The following is a 24,040-nucleotide window of genomic DNA, read 5'->3' as shown; positions in this document are numbered from 1 at the left end:
TGCCTGCTTTGGTCTCCCAAGTAACTGTGATTACAGGCATGTGCACCAGAGCTATAAGGCTAAAATCAACAAAAGGAGATGTAAGACAATTTCTGCAGAAAGAGACACAAACATCTAGTCACTAAATTGAGTAGACTGTTAGGTTCAAGTAAGAATTGGAATTACAAATAGGATAGAATATAATTTCACATACAAACTGTAGATCTAATCTAAAAGGGCAGCAAAGAGTGATACCTCAAAGGATCAGAAGTTACTTAGCAAATCCTAGCTCTCATTAGCTTGTCACTAGCTAGTTATATGCCCTTAAGCAAATTTCCTTGCCTCTCTAGATATTATGTTTATCATCTGAAGGGATGTGCTGGCAGATTTTTAAGTTTCTTTCAATTCATAAGGTTTCATAGCTTTCTAATTTTGCTGCCCGCTCATTTCAACTTCCTTATCTAAGTTTCTATTACTCTTACCAGTACATTTTTATTAACAGGTCTCTAAGCAATTCATTTCTTAAGTCTACATTTTTACGTGTACTCATCCGTCTTGGCCCTTTCCTCTTAAAATATCCCCTTACTCCTCGCTTCTTAGCCTTTTTCATTGTATTGTTACATGTTAAGCACAACAAATAGCCCAATAAAAGCTGCTGCTTTGTAGTTCACCCTGAGTCCCACACTTAAAATGTTTAAAAAGGTCTGGTGATTTGACACTTGTACTTAAATTTAAATTATGTTGTGTTTTCAATTCAAATATTTAAGTACATTAAAAGTCATAGGTAAACTGTGCTACTAACCATCTTCCAGTTTTATTTGCAATCTGCTCTTCTAATTTCTGTAGCTCCGATGTGTAAGCCATTATTCGAGTGTTGCACACCATGAGATTCTTAACTGCCTGTAAAACCTGGTCTTTCTGAGTGCTCAGAGAAAGGAGTTTCCAGATGCCTTCTCGCATTCGAATTTCTAAATCTATTTTTCCTTGAATGTTGCAGTCCTAAAATAAAGAGAAAAGCATTTTTAAAAGGTAGCAAAAATCCAGAATTATATTTCTTTTTACCCCTAATAGAAAATGTACAAGGTATCATTCATTTTATACCATATTGGGAAAGAAACAAAGTTTTAAATGTATAATAGAGTTATTTTTTAAAGTTCTTTGCAAAACCTTAATTTCTGTCATTGTTAGAAAGTCTTTACAATCTACTGGACAAAGAGAAGAGAAACAAAGATAAGACAGTACACATTCTTACCATAACTGTACTGGGTCTAATAGTTTTCCCCAAAACTCATGTCCAACAAGGAGGGTAACCTTGTTTGAATGCAGGGTTCTGTAGATGTTCTTATTGAAGATGAGATTGTACTAGATTACAGTGGGTTCTAAAACTAATGACTAGAGTCCTTATAAGAAGGCTATATGAAGACACAGACATGGAGAACAACCCTTCCAAGTCAGAGGTGGAGGTAATAAATCCAAAAGCCAAGGAACTCCAAGGATCGAGAGTAACAACCAAAACCAGAAGCTAGAAAAGGGCAAGGAAGTAGCCTTCCCAAAGGACTTCAGAGGGGCCAGGGCTCTAACGATACCTTAATTTCAGATTTCTCACCTCCAGAACTATGAGAGATTCAATTTCCTTTTTTAAGCCACCCAGTTGGTCATTTGTTAGAACAGCCTTAGAAAACATACAAAAACTAACATGAGTAATATACTGCACATGTACATAATATAAATTGTATTATGGGATAGTAAGATATAGTTGAGGATGCTGAATTAATCGAGGAAAAACTTTCTGAAAGAGTCGAAACTGAATAAAGTAACCAAGCTTTTGCAGCAGACAGGTTACAGACTATGTATTATGGTACAGAGTTTAAATAAAATTTAGAAGCAACAGAGGAAATTTAGAAAATGTCACAGGTCTAATTACCTAGAATAGACACTTAGAATACACTTCTGGACATATTAAGTCATCAAGAAACTAATAAGTATTTTAGTTCTCAAAGTCTTTTTTTTTTAGTCATTTAATAATCTTATAATGATTTGATCTATATACAAGCTTCACTTCCAGCATCAAAATTCTACAGACTATATGGTTCTGATTTTATTCAGTGACTGTAAAAAAAAATCTATAAACATACTCTTTACTACAAACATGCAATAATGCTTCTAGCATGTCTATTTTTGTGTTTAAAATGAACACTATTACTTGTTTTCTAACTGCATCAAAATATAAATAAAAACGTGAAAGGAATCTAATAATAAAAGTTTCAAGTATTAGAAAGATAGTTATTTCAAAAAGAAAAGATGGAAGTTAGGAGAGCTATTAGTCTATGAAGATTACCCCCAAAACAGAAACTGCAGTAGATGATTTAACTTGACTATTCAAACCAATCAACTGTACTATTCACATACAGAAAACAGATCTAATTACCTTCTGTAATTACATCATGTAATCACCACATAAAAACCTTCTCTTATAGTGTTGTAACTCAAAACTGGTGTACAATATAAATGTAGTCATTTGCTGGTTTTCCTTTTTTACACTTGACTGAATTTCAGTAACTCCATTTCATCTTTTTATGGCTTGTCAATCCCAAAGTAAATTTTTCTTTAATGTAATTAGCAATTAATTATGAGAATTATCTATGTGACCCATATGTCTATTAACACTGTCAGACTGGTTGGTATTGGAGAATGCACACAGGGAGCAACTTGATGCTGGGATGAATAGCTTCACCCCACAACCGAAATATAAATACCATCTGGTGCCACTAAATGCAACTTTGCTTTTTAAATGCAGCAATGAGGCATCCAGTGGAACTAGCACAGTGACTCTCAAAGCTGGCTGCTCCTCAGAATCATCTGAGTCAAAGAGGAAGGGCTTTATAAAAGTACTTAAGACTGCTACCTAACCTAAACCAAGGAGAATCTCTGGAGGTGGGACCTGAGCAATTTTTATAAAGTTCCTCTAGTGATTTTATATCTTGGATAAAGAACCACTACTGGACTATTTGAAAATTGTACAGAAACCTGGAAAGTTGCAACAATGTTACAGAACCAGCAGGTGGCCACAGACACATTAAGGAATCAGTCTGGGCTTCTATGAATGAAGATTGTCTTCTCCCCCATCACTTATTGAAAAAGATGCCATAAAATTATAGAGGTTTGGGAAATAGTGGAGAAAAGAAAGTTGGGGTTTAAAAAATATGTGTAGGACTAAGCATAATCATAAGGAAATAAGATAAATTTAGCAAATGTTACTATTAGAATTTTATCCTGAAAAATTTACTAACGGGTTAGTAATGATTGGTTGTCACTTGTTTTCATAAATAATGTTTCACTGGAGAGCAGCCATACTCAAACATATTATCTGTGGCTACTTTGAACCTATGATGGCAGAGCTGAGTAATTTCAACAGAGACTGTGTGGCCTGCAAAGCTGAAAATAGCTGGCCTTTACCCACCCCAATTAAAATATATAAACCATGACTTCCTCTCTTGCTGATGGAGGTCTCAGGCTAATGTAAGTGGATCTGGGACAGCTAATATAAGCAGGATGGATTGGTAAGCATATGCATGGTTTTTTAATGTATTCTGAATTAATAATTTTAAAAGGTTATCATTTGAGCCAGCTTTATGTTTTCCATGCAACTTCTTTTAGTATACATCTATTCTTTACATGCAGAAGTAGACCTCTCTGGTCAAGCAATACTAGCTGCAGTGCAGGGGTTTATGGAGTCGGAGTTGTCTTTAGTTAATAAATGCAACAAAGTGCTCCTAGGGAGGAATGAGAGCACCCACTGGGCTAAAATCATCTGTTGTTGCCTCAGCCACAAGGAAACAGCCAGACAGAGTCAGGGCTGATTAGGACCAAATGGCAAAAGCATAATTCCTTGTATTCATTCCTCTATGGAGCATGTGAATACAAATCTGCAGAATAGCAAAAAATGGAATAGAACCACCCTCTTCTTATATCTGGTTCAATTTTCTGAATAAGAACTTGCTTAAGATCAAGTCAAATAGAAGCCTAAGTCAATGTCCTGATTTTGTAAGTACTTAAAGTCAGGCTGATAAAAATAAATGGACAAGGCAAGGCTGAGAATAAAATAGGAGGACACCTTACAAATCTAGGGCTATGGGTGTAGCTCAATGAAAAAGCACTTGCCTAGCACGTGCAAGGCCCTGAGTTTGATCCCCAGCACTGCAAAAATAAATCAATAAAAATTAAAAAGTAGAAATCTGGAATATATGAGAAATTAACTTGGTTTTACAAGCTAAAACAGCACAAAGAAAGTACAAAGAAAATAGCCTTATTGTTGTTTTTAAGAACTGATTTTTAAAAAATTAAAGTTGGACTGTTGGGAAAAAATATAGACATTATCCAGTAGTAATTCTGATAGAAATTATCATTCACTAATGAATGCAGATAAACCAAGTTTAGCTAAGAGACCAAGGTGAAGATGAAGAAAGAGAAAATTGTAGAAGAGTATATATGGTATGATATCAGTTTTCTAAAAGAAATTTTGTGTATTTTAAAAATTATTTATGTACAGAAAAAGTTCTGGAGTTAACACTAAACCATTCTAGAAAATGGAATGTACAGAAAATTCTTAAACTCATGCTTTTGTATCCATTGGCTTATCTGCAATTAGGTAGTATTATTTCTCAATGTTCATTTTCATTTAAGATTTTTTCAAGAACATGAACATTTTAAAGAAAAAAGGCAGTTAGTAGGCTGACCCAATTGCTCAGATGAGTGAGACAAAGTATAATAATAACAAGAAGTCATTTCTCAAGCATGTCATGAGTGCTGGTGCTGTACTCAGTACCTTAGGTTCTCAAATTCCAACTACTTTCTAAGAAAGCCATTATAGCCAATACGATTATGGAAACTGGAATTAAAGATAAACTATTTAAACAAAATTGCACAACATTCTACAGCTTTGGAAACTAGACGTAGAAACACAGGTAACTTAATAAAAATTGAACGAGCTAAGTTGGATTTGACCTGATTGACTCTAAAACCAATATTCTCTGCTGTGAGAAATCGAAGAGGACTCCAAGGTTTAATAGGTCTTTACCTAGCGTGTGACCAAATCAAAATGTTTAGTCTTACCCCTATTAGTTGACAGTTTCATTTATGTGGGGAAAAAATACACCAAATAAAAACAGTCCTCTAAGTTTGAGATCTATTACTATTTTGTGATTTCTTCCAAGATTCAAACAACAGAAGCAATTCCACATGACAATTATTTTGATTTTACAACACTTAAATCACTGAACACTGCACTTTCCCACATGTGTATAACCCAGCACTTATGCGTATTTAATATTTAAACATTTTCATTCCTTGCAATTACACTTCTTTCATGACTTTATCTGCTGTTCTTTTTCCTTTACCTTCCCAAATATTATTGCAATACACAGCTAATAAATATACTTGGACAGCTAACCTATAAGCTAGTGCAGGAACCTCAGTAGGTTGCCAATTCACTAGAAATCAAGACTATGTTAAAAATCAGGCAGCCAAAGTACTGAAAAAGATTTCTTAAAAAACTATTTTACATCAAAATCTTTGAATTTTTTTTTCGAAAATGTTGACATAAAACAGCACAAATTACTAATAAAGGAAATGGACTACCACACTGTAACTCCTAATATCTTGCTTTATTTTTTTTCACAGTATTATTTAAGACTTCCCAAAAACGAATTAACTGTTTAGGAAATTCCAGGTTTATAAACAAGGTGCACCATATGAAATTGCCTATGTTATACCCACAAAACTGGCAAATTTCATATGGTTTAAACAACTGTACTTCATGAGTAGGTAAAAGGCAGAGATCAAAAAAGTTGTGAAAATACAACTGAAAGACGTCACTGTTTTCTTTTAAGATCCTATAATTATGGTTAAGAGTGATAGTATAATATTTTAATAAGTAATGTTGCCAAGAAATATAGTTGGTCTACGTTAAAGTTAAAAGGTTTCTAACATATATTTTACATGGTTAAAAAGCAAACACCAAGTTCTAGGGAATGATATCGGTCAAATGATACTGCTATGTTTTTTGCATATATGAATATGTATCAATAAAACCCATCAATAGGTACAACTATAATGCACCGAAAAAAAAATTGGGTGGAAAAAAGCAACGTCAAGCTTCTATCCAATTCAAAGTGTCCTCCCTTTTTCCTTTCTAATGATATGGAAAGAATCCACTATCAAACTTTCTAAATTTTCTAAAGCTGGGAGGTTGCACTTTGCTTCTCCACTCCGCCCCCCGCAACAGTTTATGTTGTGCACAGACAACGCTCCAAGAACTATGGTTTCCATTAAATCCACTACCAAGTCAACCGTCCTCAATGGCGTTCCTGGAAATCCCGGGGCACCCATTCCCCTGCGCCACCTACACTTGTGACAACACGAGCGCCCAAACCCTGAGGAGGGCAGCGCACAGTGCGCAGAGAAACGCTCTGGCATCGCGTGCCCCATTCCGGGCCTCATTTCTTCCCTGAGAATTACGCGGCTGCAGATGGCCCAGTCCTTCCGAGCCCCAACAGTGCACTCCTAGTCCTTCCCTTTGTGTCTGGCCACGGCGGTCTTCGGGACGCGGAGCGGGGGTTTTCCCGACGACCAGACACAGCCAGCCGTGAGGCGCTGCAGGCCCCCTCCTCACTCACCTGCTGCGCGGGAAGCCCCGCCAGGCTGAGCTCAGGCCCCCTCAGCGTCTGCTCCTCCATCTCCAACGCAACCAGTCCTGGCAGTCGCCTCTTCTCCAAAGGGATGATTTGAAAAGCCCGCCCCTGACCGGAGCGGCGGAGTACGCCAACCGCTCGGCCGTACCAAGTCCCCGCCGCAGGGGGACTGGGCACTGGGGACGCCAGGTGCCGCGCGCATGCGCAATGGGCGCGCGCCGCGGCTCCGGCCGCCGGAAGTCTGCCAAGACCCTATTGCCGAGTGCGGACCCACGGGGAAGTGCCGGGCGGCGGGTGGATTTAAGGCTCAGTCTGAGAAGGGGGCGGGGTCGGGAAGGGGGTGGGCCGCGGGGCGGAGTCGCCGGCTGAGCGCACGCTGTCCTCCTCAGTGTGTAGGCGTCGGGTGATCCGTGCCTTGGGTTTACCTTAAGTAGAAGTCTTGTGCCTGCATCTCACAAGGCCCTCCAAAGTGATCCTAGCGAACCGACTCCAGGCTTCAGTTCTTTAACCCCCGCCCCAGACAACTCAAGGACAGAGTGTCACTAGGAGCACCTGGTCTTGCTCCCAGATGACCAGGTGACCTGGTTCTCAAACTGTGCACTCCCCTCTCACAGTACTGCCTTGTCACCCAGAGTCACTTAGATATCCTGGCCTCATTAGTCAGGTTCGTGACACACCATGTCAGCTATTTCGCAGTATTTCTTCTATTATCCCCAGTGTTTTTGTTTTTATTCCAGATGCTTTTACTCCCACCCCCTTTTCCCTCTCTTCCCCCACCTCATCATAGCAATATAAGGTAAGATATCCGATTTCTAAGAGCCCCTATTACTTGCTAATCATAAAGATTAGTACAAAGACCCTCTTTTTTAAAAAAATTTAGTTGCAGAAGGACACAGTACCTTTATTTTATTTATTTATGTGGTGCTGAGGATCCAATCCAGTGCCCAACGCATGTGAGGCAAGCACTCTACCACTGAACCACAACCCCAGCCCCAAAGACCCCCTTTTACTGAAGGGTTTTCAGACTCTTGTACAGTCCTTAAAATTCAATGTTCTTTGCTTATCATGATTTCCCCCTTGAGAAGGGTATAGGAAGCCTCTTTGGACTTCAAAATATTTTTTATCCTGAGGGAAGAGTCTACCAAATCAGCCCTCCTACTCTTGCCTCATAGAAAGCCTTAGACACTTCTCTCCATAAACAGGGTGACCATGTTTTTTATTTGCCTGGGACAGTTTCTGTTTGGATCTACTATCCCAATGTTCTACCAGTCTTGCACATGCCTTAAAGTGAATTTTAAATTATATGATCATCTTATCCACAAAGTCTTTTTTATAAGTAGTTGGTTTGAAGATACACTTCTTAAAAAGATAATGAGTGTTCTTCCTCTCAAATGGATAATTTGTTTTTTTGAGATCCTCTGGTCTAGGTGATTCTAGAAGCTGCTCAGTTAAGAATGACTCTCCCTTTACATTAAGAGTATATGGGTCATTCCTAATGGTCCATATCCTTACACACAACTATAAAGTATGTGGAATTCAGAATTGCCAACACAGAGTTCATCTTGTTCTCTCCAAACAGATCTGAATTCCATTATCATTAGGTTCCCCTTCTCCCAGTGCACACCTCTCTCTTATGCTACCACTTTGTGGTGTAATTATCCCCTACTCAATGTGACCTGCATGAGTCTGGTAAAATGCCTGACTCATAAAAGAAAACATACAGAGAGTTCATCATCAGACATACAGTATTTATCATATAGCAAACACAGCTTTCAGACTAAGATCAAAATACACGCAGAAGGCAGCACTTTATGAAAACAAGCAAACTGACCAAGTAGGACATTGGAAGTATTTGATGAGTGAATACCAGGTATATACAACTGCAGATGTGTTTGTAATACTCCAAGAAGGTGATCTAGGAAAGGCCATATTTAATGCTTACCTAGACTACAGCTAGTGGCTATTAAAGACCTTTCTCTTTGGAGAAGATATCATGTGGGCCTATCTCTTTATTATTCATCAGAGGATGTGTCCAGGAAGTTCTTAAGTGCTTATCTGTTATCTGGTGATTAAAATATCTCGGAGTAAGACTTCTGTTTCCTTATTTATCTCCAGGTTCTTTTTTGTTACTGCTAGTTCTCTTTGCTGTGTGTAATGTATATAAAAACAATCATTCATGGAAATGTCAAAAAGTTAGAATTCATATGTAGTAGTGATTAACTTGGAATTTGTCTCTCCCAAGTAATTTATTTATTGTAGAACACCAGGATTTAAGAAGTACTGCCTTTCACATCTCAAATATTTGATGTTAAATTTGGCAACTCCCTCTCCTTGGTCTCTCCCAGAAGTTGGATATCTACCCAACTACTTAGGTGCTGGAGCTTCAGCTAGAGGTTTAGTGATGGAATCACTGCCCTACCAATATTATTTCCCATGATACATCAATATTTAATGCTAACTGTACTAAGTATTAGTTATATCTGATATAAAGAATGGATGGTATCTAATAATAAATAGTATTTGTCATAGAGCAGTCAATGTAGATGATAATAATAAATGTTAAAGTGTATTTTTCTATTCTTTATTCCCTATAGTCCTCTTCTTCACTCTAAAAGGTTAAAGGAAAAAAAACACTGAACTTGAATGCAGTTCCCTCTTACATAAAAGACCCATTTTTTTTTAATGTGGTTTGTAGCAGAACAGGTAACTCTCCTGATTTCTAGTATACTCCTAGACTCTCAAAAACTATATTAAAAATTATCTTGGTGCTTCCTTTACTTGTTTGTTCATCTTTTAGATAATGAAATTAGAATAAATTTCATAGAATAAAGCTATATTTTGAATTATATGTAAGAAAGGAGTAGGGAGAAGGAACTAAGGTAAAAATGCTAAGCATAGGTACAGCATTTTCTTGAATGAACAGGTCATACTCTACAAATGGCTGAAGCATCATATAATCATAAGGAGGATATAGACTGCAAAGTCTGAAGACTTAATAGACCTGCAACCTAAAGCAAGCCACTCTGCTTCCATAGCTATAAAACAAGAACAATACTACCCATCTTGTCTTTTAAACATTGTTGAGAGACTCAGGTAAGATAAGATTTGTGAGAGTGGTTCCTAAAGCAGTTGTCCCACAAAAACATGAACCATTACTAGTGTAGGAAGAACAGTCAGTATTGCAGGTACTTGTACTGCCCTGTAGAACTCTGAGTACGAAAGGAGAAAAATGTAGGTGAATCAGATGTATTCAACATGTATCGCCTACCATGGACAAATAATATTTAGAGTACACATTAAAAAGTCCTAAAAATCAATAAAAATCCAGTTGGAGAATGGCAAATAAATATGAATGATTGGTCAACCCTATTATTAGTCTGCGAATTGCCAGATTAAGGCCACAAAGAGACACCATTTTATAGTCACTAGATGGATCATTATTAAGAAATCTAATAATATGAGGGGTGGGTGAGTATGTAAGCACAAGGGATATTATACGTTGGTGGAGGAAATGTTAATGTGTCTAATCACTTGGAAAAATAATTAGAAGTGTCAGGTAAAGTCAAAACTGTGTTTATAACTAGCACTTCCACTTCTAGGTGTCAGTCCTTTGGGAAAATCTTGTAATTTTGTATTACCAACATTGCTTATAATAGAATATTAAAGCAATACAAGTGTTCATTTCAGGAATATGAATAAATTGTGCTGCTGCACTCAATAGAATATCATATGTCTTTAAAAATGAATCAATCATAGCTATATGCAATAATATGGATAAATCATTGAAATACTGAATGAAGTAAGCTAGTTTCTGAAGATACTTAGGATGCAATTTTTTTTGAACATCAATAATGAAAATCGAAACAGTACTATTTAGGGAAACAGTCACATGATAAAAGTTTATACTTAACAAGGAAGAGAATACTGATGATAAAATTTAGTTTAGTGGCCATCTCTGAGAGGAAAACAAGAGGATGGGAAAGAAAGAGAACCTACAGATCTAAAATTACTTACTAGTCATGTTTTAATTAAGTTGGGTAATGGGTTACCTGCTCTATGTATCTAGATAGACGGATAGATCACTCAATCAGGAAACTACATATATATATACATATACATATATATATATATACACCTACATATATAATTTTGTATGACTCATTTTATAGTAAATAATTTTAACTATATAAAAATATAATAGTTAACAATGAAAATATGTGGCATTAAATTCTTATTTAGCAAAATAACAATGCAGTTTTAGATTCCAAAACTTGACTTGATATTTGATCTATTTCCAGTACATTTTTATTGTTTAATGGCTTGGAAGCATAACTATGATGCATTGGTACATGTGCCCAGAAAGAGGTGCCGAAGAATTGGCTATGTGGACTCTTCTGCAAATACTTAAGAGCTGCTGCTTGGGAATGGTGGAAGGCAAGGGACCAGAGGAATTTGTAAGAGATGAGAAGTCTTGTCAGCAGGTAGGGACAAAATTAAGTACAATTTAAGTTATTACTGCTAACATGACCCACATATTACACACAGACCTATGGAAATTCAAGTGACATTATAATCAGAATGTTCCTTACTGACCAAGCAAATCAGTTAAAGGAGTTAGTTATATGACTTATACCAGTAGCCTCAAATTAGGCCACTGGAGATACACACACACACACACACAGTTTTATATATATATATATTTTAAAAGACTCATTGTCAAGATCTTCAACTTATGTTCCCTACCCTGAAATTGATCTAACAGCTTACCAGCTTGCTAGGCCTCACATTGATCCCTCTTTCACAATCACCTTTTCCTATTTGACAAAAGAAAGGCATCACTTCACCCATCTCTACTGCACTGCTCCAAGCTATAAAATCCATCTGGGGGCTGAAGGGACAGTTAAAATTATTGGTGTTGATATTGCTCTAGGCAATGAACCAGGAGCTTAGTGCTTACATTTATAAAAATGAAAACCAGATGTGGAATTGATGTTGAACCCTGTCTCATTCTAGCATAAGGAATATTTACCCATGGGTACATAATGCAATGAGAGAAAAAGGGGCTCATCCTTTCCATGAAATGTGAAAATGCATAAAGTTTCAATGTATATACATATGTTTGCTGCAGAGAAATATAAGGTGAGCAATAAAGACTTCTTACGCGTAAAAATATTTTATATTAGCATAAAATTCTGTAGAAGTGAAATAAAAATCCAAATTCAAGTGGGAAAGGAGAAATGTGAAGTTTTCAAATTACAGGTCAAGTTGTTCATATATTTTTATGTGGATGATGGTGAGTGGGTATCAACTCTTTCATTGAATACTCTGAAGCATAAAGTTCTAAATTTTAATTGTAATTATTTTCAATGTACCAGCAATTACATCCTTTTTAACTATTGAAACACATGCCAACACATGACAGATGCCACCTTCAAAATATTGCAGATGGAATCTGACCCACTTCTAAAAATTCTTCCCTGATTCTGAGCCATCAGACCTCTCATGCACTCAACTGATCTTGTTTCCAGGAAGCCTCAGCAACTTCTCTAGATAATTTTTTCTTTATACAAATTAATATTATGAATTAGATGAATGACAGATTCTTTTTTTCCTTCTTTGGTTCTGAAAATATCCTCTTTATTGATATTCACCAACGTTTTCTCCTTCTCATATAAAAATTTGACTCAACTTCTCAAGTTCTGAAGAAGCAATATGGAAGCCCACTAGAATTTTTATCAGAACTGTATTGAACTTAGAGAAAAATTGTATATTTATGATATCAGATATTCCTATCCATGAACATCATATATGTTGAAAATTTAGATCTTCAATGTATTAAATGTCATAAAGTTTTCAATTTTTTCCACATAGGCCTAAACATATTATTTTGTACCTAAATTTCTCTGAAATTCATCCACTGGGGTTTTTTTCCCCAACAATTACAAGTTTCCTTTATAACAAGTCAATTTTAGTTACTTTCTAAAATCTCCCTGGTCATTTAAAATAATCTTTTTTTGCCTGCTAGTTTCTGTGATTCCCTTTTATTTCCATAAATCTTCACAAAATTATTGTACATTCTGTATCTACTCATTCTAATACTTGTAGTTGTTGAGTGTATTGATTTGATGTCATTTCTACTGAAATTTACAATGGTGATTTGTTTCTTGTGTTTTGTAATCACTGACTGGGTGTTCATTTTTAGCTACTTTCTTACAGAAAGGACTTGCATATGCTTCTCGTGGGAAGCATAAGACTCTAGATACCCTTGACCAGTTAACTCAGATGCCCAGGCTTAGGCTTAGTAAAAGAATCTTAAGAATAAGTCCTTCCACCAGTCATAGGCAGAGCAAAACCATTTGTGTGTGTGTGTATGTGTGTGTATGTACATTCATGTATGTACTTCTGGCTTACAGCTCTGGTTTCAACTCATTTTTTGTTTGATTTTTGTTCTTATTCTATTTTTAGTTCCTTCCAGGGTTTTATTTTTTCCTGATATCCCAGCAATGCCATCAAACTATACTTAATGCAAAATTTAAATTTCATGTAAAATTACAGGGGTCATATTCACGACATCCACTAAATTGCCAATACAGAATTCCACAGGAAAAGATAGTATAACACCAAAAATATAAGAAGTTGCATAATTAAAGAGTGGTCTTTTTAAAACTACACATATTTAGTTTTAAGGGAAACTCACTGCACTATCTTTCTTTCCTCTTTTTTCACCTGCAAAAATTTCTCAGTCCTCCAAACAGGATCATATCCCCTGATGTTCCCTTTGAATGTGATCCATTTGTAACAAAATGGAAAAGGAAGAATAGTAGAATAAGTGCCACAAAGAATAGTAAAACAGAGAACCTCTTCCCAGATCTAATGAGGGACCATTTCTCTCCCCTTGGGACAGAGGATCATTACAACATCTGTCCTCTGAGGTTTCACAACTACTGCATACCAGCAAGTGCTTTATGTCTCCCAGTCTTCCCCTTTCTAAATGAGACTAGTAATTGAGGTTATTCTGAACTTGCATCCTCAGTGTATATTGGATGCATGTGGAGCAGACTTACCTGTTTTGGTTTATAAGTTTTGGTTCAGGGCTGGGGTTGTAGCTCAGTGGTAGAGTGCTTGTCTAGCATGTGTGAGGCACTGGGTTTGATCCTCCACACCACATGAAAATAAATAAATAAAGGTATCATGTCCATCTACAACTAAAAATATATTTTTTAAATGTTTTGGTTCAAGTCATTTACACACATGAAGCACATTTACCTGTCATGTAAAGAGTACAATATGTTACTCAGGATCTTGCATTTGACTTGCTATCCAGAATGGAATTTCTGGACTTTCTCCTTCAAGACAGGTGTCTGTTTCCTACAGGAAGGAAAATGAATCAAATAATTTAATGCCTAGGAAACCAATGATTGTTATCAGTGATATCTGCCACCACCACCAACGCAAATTCCCAGTTTGTTTCACTTCCTCATAAGTTTACCTGTTTGCAGGTGGTCACTACTATAAGACTTCTTTTGGCCAATAAACCATGAACAGAAGGGTTAGTGCACCAACTGTAAAAATAAGTATATAATTTGCTATAATTTGCTTTCCTTCCCCTTCCTAATCCCCTCCTCCTCCTTCTTCTTTTGTGGTATATCCAGGGATGATTTACCACTGAGCTGTATTCCCAACCCCTTTTTAAAGATGTTTAATTTTGAAACGGGATGCCAGGTGGCCTAGGCTGGCCTCAAACTATGATCCTCCTGCCTCGGTCTCCTGAATTGCTGGGATTACAGGTATACACCACTTTATGCTTCCTATAATTTTCTGTTTCAGTGACAGATACATTTGCATGGTTTTGGATGGCATAATATCCTGGGTTTCAGAGCAAGAGAACTAAAGACAGCACCCAGTTATCTGGGGATGGCTTTCTAGGAGCAAGAAACCTATTTTTGTTCTGAACCTCTGGGTCTGGTGATTGTGTAGTACTATAGCATTACCTGATCCATCGTGAGTGATAAAAGAACCAAACTGGGAGACAGAGGGTTTCAGTTATAGATAGCCCTGCTCGCTGATATCATTTGTGCAGGTCCTTTGATACCCCAAAACTGGGGTTTCTTAAATCTGTAATAAAGAACTAATTACTCTCCCTCTGTTTGCTTCTCAGGCTTGTTTTTGGTATTTAGTGTAAGTAAAGGTGTTTGAAAAATGTAAAGCATGTGCAAATATGTGCCAGAAGTATCATTAACAACACTGAATTGGCATCTTCCCGTCTATATAATGCCAAGAAGAAAACACTGGAGAAGTTATGAAAGCTCAAGATTTAAATCAGATAACAATAGAATGAAAGACTTGATAATTTCAGTGTGGAGTAGATATATTGCCATTTATAATATCTCAATAACTATGCATACCCTCTTTACAATCATAAACTTTCTTCAAAAATCTTTCAATCTTCTGAAATGCAATCATAAAAGTGTGAATAAAAAAATAAAACCAAAGGCAATTTTAGAAGAAAAATATTTTTGACCATAGAAAAATGTTCTATTCTTTTGTTGTTTGATATTGAAGTAAACATTGAGTTGGCAGCTTGCTTGCCACAAATTCTAGAGTCAAGCTTATTAAACTATCTTATATTCAAAGCCTGTCTGCCTTTCCTGTTGCCCTAAATTCTGAGCCCCTGGGGGTTGATCTTTGTCTACCTGTGAGATCACCACATTGCAAAGAACAAACCAAACAGTCTATAGCATGCCCTTCCCATTATTTTCTGAAAACCTAAAGGTAGGAAAATATTCTGTGACCCTGTTCAGAGTAGGAGCCTTTCAGCAGTTGTGCTTTGGTTAATGATTCCTAAACTCAGTGAGAAGGAACTCTGGGTCTTGTGGGATTGTTGATGTTGGCTTGCTCTTTGCTGTCTTATGAATGTTCAAGAAGCAGGGTGGAGTCCCCTCCTAATTCTATGAAGTGCTACTGTGCTGACTGGTACTATCACAGTAATGATAATGATATGTAATGAATAATTACACATGAAACTCTGAGTTCCTTCTTTTTTAGGCATCTGGAATGGATTCATTATCTCTGTTTTTCTACTTTTGCATTGGGAAATTTAAGATTCATGTTTCATTTTGCGCTATATAAGCTTTACTGGTTATTTATGCTCAAACTAGGGGTTAAATAACTTTTTTTCCCTTCCCCCCCTCCCCTCCCTCCCCTCTTTTCCCTCTATACATTCCTTTCTTCCTCCATTCTTACCACCCTCCTTATCCCTAACCCTAAACCTAACCCTAACCCTAACACTAACCCCTCCTACCCCCCCATATGTCCTCATCCGCTTATGAGCAAGATCATTCGTCCTGTAGGTTTTTGAGATTGGCTTATCTCACTTAGCATGATATCCTCCAATTTCATCCATTTGCCTGCAAATGCCATAATTTTGTCATTCCTCATGGCGGAATAATATTCCATTGTATATATATGCCACAGTTTCTTTATCCATTCATCAACTGAAGGGCATCTGGGTTGGTTCCACAATCTGGCTATGCTGAATTGAGCAGCTCTGAACATTGATGTGGCTGTATCTCTGTAGTATGCTGATTTTAAGTCCTTTGGGTATAGGCCAAGGAGTGGGATAGCTGGGTCAAATGGTGGTTCCATTCCAAGCTTTCTGAGGAATCTCCATACTGCTTTCCAGAGTGGCTGTACCAATTTGCAACCCCACCAGCAATGTATGAGTGTACCTTTTTCCCCACATCCTCACCAACACCTATTGTTGCTTGTGTTCTTGATAATCGCCATTCTAATTGGGGTGAGATGGAATCTTAGGGTAGTTTTGATTTGCATTTCTCTTATTACTAGAGATGTTGAACATTTTTCATATATCTGTTGATTGCTTGTACATCTTCTTCTGTGAAGTGTCTGTTCATTTCCTTAGCCCATTTGATGATTGGATTATTTGCATTCTTAGTGTAGAGTTTTTTGAGTTCTTTATAGATTTGGGATATTAGCACTCTATCTGAAGTATGAATGGCAAAGATATTCTCCCACTCTGTAGGCTTTCTCTTCACATTACTGATAGTTTCCTTTGCTGAGAGAAAGCTTTTTAGTTTGAATCTATCCCAGTTGTTGATTCTTGCTTTTATTTCTTGTGCTAGGGAGTCCTGTTAAGGAAATCTGATCCTAAGCCAGCAAATTGAAGAAGGTTTGGACCTACTTTTTCTTCTATAAGATGCAGGGTCTCTGGTCTGATTCCGAGCTCCTTGATTCATTGTGAGTTGAGTTTTGTGCAGGGTGAGAGATAGGGGTTTAATTTTATTCCATTGCATATGGTTTTCCAGTTTCCCAGCACCATTTATTGAAGAGGCTATCTTTTCTCCATTGCATATTTTTGGCCCCTTTGTCTAGTATGAAAAAATTGTATTTATTTGGGTTTGGGTCCATGTCCTCTATTCTGTACCATTGATCTACCTTTCTATTTTGGTACCAATACCATGCCATTTTTGTTACTATTGCTTTGTAATAGAGTTGAAGATCTGGTATTGTGATACCCCCCTGCTTTGCTCTTTCTACTGAGGATTGCTTTAGCTATTCTGGGTTTCTTATTCTTCCAGATGAATTTCATAATTGCTTGCTCTATTTCTGTAAGGTACATCATTGGGATTTTAATTGGAATTGCATTGAATCTGTATAGCACTTTTGATAGTATGGCCATTTTGACAATATTAATTCTTCCTATCCATGAACATGGGGGATCTTTCCATCTTCTTAGGTTTTCTTTAATTTCTTTCTTTAGTATTCTGTGGTTCTCATTGTAGAGGTCTTTCACCTCTTTTGTGAGATTGATTCCCAAGTATTTTATTTTTTCGAGGCTATTTTGAATGGGGTAGTTTTCCTAATTTCTCTTTCTGAAGATTCATCACTTACATACAGAAATGCATTGGATTTATGAGCATTGATCTTGTAACCTGCTACTTTACTGAATTCACTTATGAGTTCTAAGAGTTTTCTGGTGGAATTTCCAGGTTCCTCTAAATATATAATCATGTCATCAGCGAACAGGGATAGTTAGAGTTCCTCTTTTCCAATTTGTATGCCTTTAATTTCTTTGGTTTGTCTAATTGCTCTGGTTAGAGTCTCAAGAACAATGTTGAATAGAAGTGGTGAAAGAGGGCATCCCTACCTTGTTCCAGTTTTTAGGGGGAATGCTTTAGTTTTTCACCATTTACAATGATATTGGCCATGGGCTTAGCGTAGATGGCCTTCACAATGTTAAGGAATGATCCCACTACCCCAATTTTTTTTTAGTGTTTTGAGCATGAAGGGATGCTGTATTTTATCGAATGCTTTTTCTGCATCTATTGAAATAATCATGTGATTCTTAACTTTTAGTCTGTTGATATGGTGAATGACATTTATTGATTTCCGGATGTTGAACCAACCTTGCATCCCTGGGATAAAACCCACTTGATTGTGGTGCACTATCTTTTTAATATATTTTTATATGCGATTTGTTAAAATTTTGTTGAGAATTTTTGCATCGATGTTCATTAAGGATATTGGTCTGAAATTTTCTTTCCTCGATGTGTCTCTGTCAGGTTTAGGTATCAGGGTGATATTGGCTTCATAGAATGAGTTTGGGAGGGTTCCCTCCTCTTCTATTTTATGGAATACTTTAAGAAGTATAGGAATGAGCTCTTCTTTAAAGGTTTTGTAGAACTCAGCTGAGAACCCATCTGGTCCTGGACTTTTCTTTGTCGGTAGGCTTTTGATGACCTCTTCTATTTCATTGCTTGAAATTGATTTATTTAAGTTGTGTATGTCCTCCTGGTTCAGTTTAGGTAATTCATATGTCTCTAGAAACTTGTTGATGTCTTCGAGGTTTTCTGTTTTGTTGGAGTATAGATTTTCAAAATAGCTTCTAATTATGTTTTGTATTTCACTTGTGTCTGTTGTGATATTTCCTTGTTCATTCCAAATTTTAGTAATTTGAGTTTTCTCCCTCTTTCTCTTTGTTAGTGTGGCTAAGGGTTTATCAATTTTGTTTATTTTTTCAAAGAACCAACTCTTTATTTTGTTAATTTTTCCAATTGTTTCTTTTGTTTCAATTTCATTGATTTCAGCTCTGATTTTAACTAGATTTTAACTAGATTTTAAGTAGTCTTCTACTACTTTTGGTGTTGGTCTGCTCTTCTTTTTCTAGGGCTTTGAGCTGTAATGTTAAGTCATTTATTTGTTGATTTCTACTTCCTTTGTTGAATGCGCCCCATGAAATAAATCTTCCTCTCAGTACTGCTTTCATAGTGTCCCAGAGATTTTGATATGATGTGTCTTTGTTCTCGTTCACTTCTAAGAATTTTTTAATTTCCCTCCTGATGTCTTCTGTTATCCATTCATCATATAATAGTGTATTATTTAATCTCCAAGTATTGGAGAAGTTTCTGTTTTTTATTCTGTCATTTATTTCTAATTTCAGTCCATTATGATCTGATAGAGTACAAGGTAGTATCTCTATCTTCTTATATTTGGTAACAGTAGCTTTGTGGCATAAAACATGGTCTATTTTAGAGAAGGATCCATGTGCTGCTGAGAAGAAAGTGTATTCGTTCTTTGTTGGATGGTATAGTCTATATAAGTCGGTTAAGTCTAAATTGTTGATTGTGTTATTGAGATCTATGTTTTCTTTATTCAATTTTTGTTTGGAAGATCTATTCAGTGGTGAGAGAGGTGTGTTAAAATCACCTAGTATTATTGTGTTGTGATCTATTTGATTTCTGGAATTGAGAAGGGTTTGTTTGACATACGTGGATGAGCCAATGTTCAGGGCATAGATATTTATGATTTTTATGTCTTGCTGATTTATGTTTCCCTTACGCATTATGTAATGTTCTTCTTTATCCCTTCTGACTAGTTTTGGCTTGAAGTCCACATTATCTGAAATGAGGATGGATACTCCAGCTTTTTTGCTGTGTCTGTGTGCATGGTATGTTTTTTCCCATCCTTTCACCTTTAGTCTATGGGTATCTCTTTCTATGAGATGGGTCTCTTGCAGGCAGCATATTGTTGGATTTTTCTTTTTAATCCAATCTGCCAGACTTTGTCTTTTGATTGATGAGTTCAGGCCATTAACATTCACAGTTATTATTGTGATATGATTTGTATTCCTAGTCATTGGACTCATTTTTGTTTTTTGACATGATTTGGTTTCTCCTTTATTTGGCTATTCCTTTAGACTAGTTCCTCCCGTTGCTGGTTTACATCATTGTTTTTCATCTCTTCCTCATGGAATATTTTGCTGAGAATGTTCTGTAATGCCGGCTTTCTTTTTGTAAATTCCTTTAGCTTTTGTTTATCATGGAAGGATCTTATCTCATCGTCAAATCTGAAAGTAAGTTTTGCTGGGTATAAGATTCTTGGTTGGCATCCATTTTCTTTCAGGGCTTGGTAAATGTTCCAGGCCCTTCTAGCCTTTAGGGTCTGGATTGAAAAATCTGCTGATATTCTTATTGGTGTCCCCCTGAATGTAATCTGATTCTTTTCTCTCGCGGCCTTTAAAATTCTGTCTTTATTTTGTCTGTTAGGTATTTTCATAATAATGTGCCTTGGTGTAGGTCTGTTGTAATTTTGCATATTTGGAATCCTATAAGCCTCTTGTACTTGGTTTTCCATTTCATTCTTCAGATTTGGAAAATTTTCTGATATGATTTCATTGAATAAATTGTTCATTCCTTTGGTTTGTTTCTCTAAGCCTTCCTCAATCCCAATAATTCTTAAATTTGGCCTCTTTATGGTATCCCATAATTCTTGTAGATTCTGTTCATGATTTCTTACCATCTTTTCTGTTTGGTCAACCTTGTTTCAAGATTAAATATTTTGTCTTCAATATATGAGGTTCTGTCTTCCAAGTGATCTATCCTATTGGTTATGCTTTCTATGGCATTTTTAACTTGGTTTATTGTTTCCTTCATTTCAAGGATTTTCTGTTTGGTTTTTTTTCAGTATCTCTAACTCTTTATTGAAATGCTCTTTTGCTTCCCTTATTTGCTCTTTTAACTGTTAATTGGTGCGTTCATTTAATGCCTGCATTTGTTCTTTCATCACCTCGTTTGCTTCCCTGATTGTTTTAATTATGTACATTCTGAACTCCCTTTCTGACATTTCTTCTGCTGTGCTGTCATTGAGTTTTATTGATATAGTATCTAGGTTCGTTTCGGACATTTTCTTCCCTTGTTTTCTCATATTGGTCAGATGTCAGTGGGACTCTGTGATATTGTAGATTTCCTCTATTGGTTTATAGTGTCCCTGTAGATTTCCAGTGTATCACCTACCAGCCTTCAGTAGCCAGAAGTCTTGGATTAATTTGATAATGCAGTGCTCTCGAAGAACGCTGCCCCTAGCCCGCTACTGGTTCCAGGGAGAGAGACCTGGAGAGGTCTCTTGCTGCCCAGCCCTGGTCCCAGAGGCTGGTTGCAGGTCAGGGGTCTCCACTGGCTTGGGGACTTGTGGCTGGCTCTGTGTAGACAGGCTCTCACTGGGCGGTTTGCCCTGAGAAGCAAGCCTAGAGAGGTGCTTCCCGCCGGAGGGGGCTGGGCTGCTTGGGGAAGTCCCTGGAGCCCTGTGCTGGTCACTGAAGCAACCTGCAGGCGGTCCGGAGCTGGCAGTGGGGTGGGCTGGAGCTGGCCGCGCTGCTTCTGTGCAGAAGGGCTCTCACTGGGGGGCCTGCTCCACGAGGCTGGAGGATCTGTCCCTGTGGGAGGAGCCCACCGCCAGACTACACAGAGCTGCCTGGGGGAGACTCTATCTGCCCTGTCCTACTCTAATAAGCCACTTGAATCCGGACCTGCCACCCAGCTGAGCTTTCCTGGGTGGGGGAGACTCACCCCGTGGTTCTATTTTAGTCCGAGTCTCTCAGTGCCTCCCCTTCTTGAATCCTGGGTTCTGGAGCGACTGGAGATGCAGTCACCCTCTAGTCCGCCATCTTGGATAGCCAAATAACTTTTAATACTAGGTGAAAGATTATGTTTTCTGGTCACCATTCTAATTTTTCCAGCTATTAACTCTGTCATAAATATAATGTTTCTTCAAATCATTTCTCTGTTACTTATAGAAAGGCAATCATTCATTTCTAAAACACACACTGAATTCTTCAGTTGAAATAAGTAAATAAAGTATAAAATAGCATGTAATATTAATAAGGAACTTTTTTTGTCACTTGTAACCCAATTAATATGACTCTAACTGTTTGAGAGGACATTTGAGCATGTTAGAGAATATGGTTCTCAGATATTCATCTTTTTATTTTTTATGTCCCCAACAATATCTTCAGACTTTAAAGCTTAATTCTTTGCTTTGTGGAAACTGTTATAGCAATGTCACTCTTTCCCACTAGCAGAGTAAAAGTAAACGGTAAGATTTTATCCGTAGATTTAATGAATGTTTCTTAATGGTAGTTCTGAACATTGTTGAAGAATTCTCTGTTCGAATTATACCATTGATTCATATTTTTACAATGTCAAATACAAACATGTTTTTAAAATATTGCTGTGGCTAGAAGTAAATGTGTGTAAATAGAAAAGATTAACCTCCCTGTTAAAAGGATTTTCTTCCCAATGTTCACTATCTTATTTTCTACACAGTTTTTATTAAACTGAATTCTGCTTAGTACTTTTTTGTTTAATAGTTTATTAGGTTCAGCCTAATTCTAGAAATTACATACAAAATGGTATATATTTTATTATCCAAGGTGAAATTTGTTTCCTCTTCTGGGAAATTACTTATTTACTAAAATTAAATGTTTATCTATTACTGGTGTTTAAAATTTATAAACATAACAAAAATTAAAAGAATGTTTAAAATAGTCATGACTGCCAAAAATTACTTTTAACATAATACAGTTTTAACAAAAATGGGTTTTATAGTTTGAAAATGTCTATAGATGGGAATGAAAAAATTCTTAAGACTCAGAGTATTTTGTTGATTTTTTTTAATATTTCTTTTTTCTTTTCTTTTTGAGTTTTATTTTTTAATAAACCTTCACTTATTTATTTTCATTAACTTTTTTTGACAGTGATAATTTTTTAAAATTCTTTTTATACATGTATATAGGGTAATAATGTTGATCTTACAACCTACTGTCCTTTCCCTCCCTTCCCCTCACTCCCCTCTGTATAGTTCAAAATTCATTCATTCTTAGGACCCACCCCCAACTATAGATCAGCATTCACTTATCTGAGAAAACATTTGGCCTTTGGTTTTAAGGAATTGGCTTATTTCACATAACATGATACTCTCCAGTTCCATTCATTTACCTGCCAATGCCATAATTTCATTCTTCTTTTAGGCTGAGTAATATTTCATTGTGTATATGTACCACATTTTTGTTTTCCATTCATCTGTTGAAGGGCATCTAGGTTGGTTTCATAGTTTCCCTATTGTGAATTGAGCTGCTATAAACATTGATGTGACTGCATCACAGTATTATTCTGATTTTAAGTCCTTTGGGTACAAACAGAGGAGTGGGATAGCTGGGTCAAATGGTTGTTCCAATCCTAGTTTTCTGAGGAATCTCCATATTACTTTCCAAAGTGGTTTCACTAATCTGCAGTCCCCCCCACAATGTATGAGTGTACCTTTTTCCCCACATCCTCACCAACATTTATTATTCCTTGTATTCTTGATAATTGCCATTCTGACTGGAGTGAGATGAAATCTTAGAGCAGTTTTGATTTGTATTTCTCTAACTGCAAGAGATGATGAACATTTTTTCATATGTTTGTTGATCAATTGTATTTCTTCTGTGCAGTGTCTGTTTAGTTCCTTAGCCCGTTTATTGATTTTTTCTTTTTTTTTTGGTGTTAAGGTTTTTGAGTTCTTTATACATCTTGGAGATTAGTCTCTATCTGAGGTGTGTGGTAAAGATATTTTTCAAATTCTATAAGCTCTCTTTTCAAATTATTGATTGTTTCCTTTGCTGAGAAGAAGCTTTTTGGTTTCAGTCAATCCCATTTATTGAGTCTTGATTTTTCTTCTTGTGCTTCAGAAGTCTTGTTGAGGAAGTCAGGTCCTAAGAGCACATGATGAAGATTTGGGCCTACTTTTTCTTCTATTAGGCACAGAGTCTCTGTTCTAGTGCCTAAGTCTTTGATCCACTTTGAGTTGATTTTTGTGCAAGGTGTGAGAGATGGAGGTTTAATTTCATTTTGTTACATATGGTTTTCCAGTTTTCCCAGTACCATTTGTTGAATAGGCTATCTTTTCTCCAATGTATATTTTTGACACCTTTGTCTAGTGTGAAATAACTGTATTTATGTGGGTTTCTCTCTAAGTCTTCTATTTTGTACCATTGGTCTACCTGTCTATTTTGGTTCTAATACCATGCTGTTTTTGTT

General features: G+C 36.6%; 2 protein-coding genes and 1 long non-coding RNA gene across 4 annotated transcripts in view; 2 read left to right on the top strand and 1 right to left on the bottom strand.

The window, feature by feature from the left end:
- RTKN2 (rhotekin 2) overlaps positions 1–6,950 on the bottom strand; it is an 88,887-nt gene extending 81,937 nt beyond the window's left edge. The window contains exons 1-2 of one of the 2 annotated variants that reach the window (XM_079136386.1): positions 6,654–6,950; positions 782–978 (exon numbers count right to left, since the gene is read on the bottom strand). In XM_079136386.1, coding sequence (XP_078992512.1) covers positions 782–978; positions 6,654–6,713 — 257 coding nt within the window. In that variant the 5' untranslated portion in view covers positions 6,714–6,950. The remainder of the gene's footprint in view (positions 1–781; positions 979–6,653) is intronic. The other variant, XM_079136387.1, reaches the window with a different exon arrangement.
- LOC306659099 (uncharacterized protein) overlaps positions 1–24,040 on the top strand; it is a 155,235-nt gene that overhangs the window by 117,872 nt on the left and 13,323 nt on the right. The gene's annotated exons all lie outside the window — the stretch shown is intronic.
- LOC306659101 lies at positions 8,446–13,828 on the top strand. The gene is made up of 4 exons (XR_013763206.1): positions 8,446–8,538; positions 10,967–11,149; positions 11,682–11,807; positions 12,114–13,828. It is a non-coding gene; the product is annotated as an uncharacterized lncRNA (long non-coding RNA).

Source organism: Sciurus vulgaris (genome assembly GCF_902686455.1).
Source record: "Sciurus vulgaris genome assembly, chromosome: 4".
Lineage (NCBI taxonomy): Eukaryota > Metazoa > Chordata > Mammalia > Rodentia > Sciuridae > Sciurus > Sciurus vulgaris.
The sequence above is the reverse complement of the archived record's forward strand: the minus strand, read 5'-3'. Positions and strand labels throughout refer to the sequence as shown.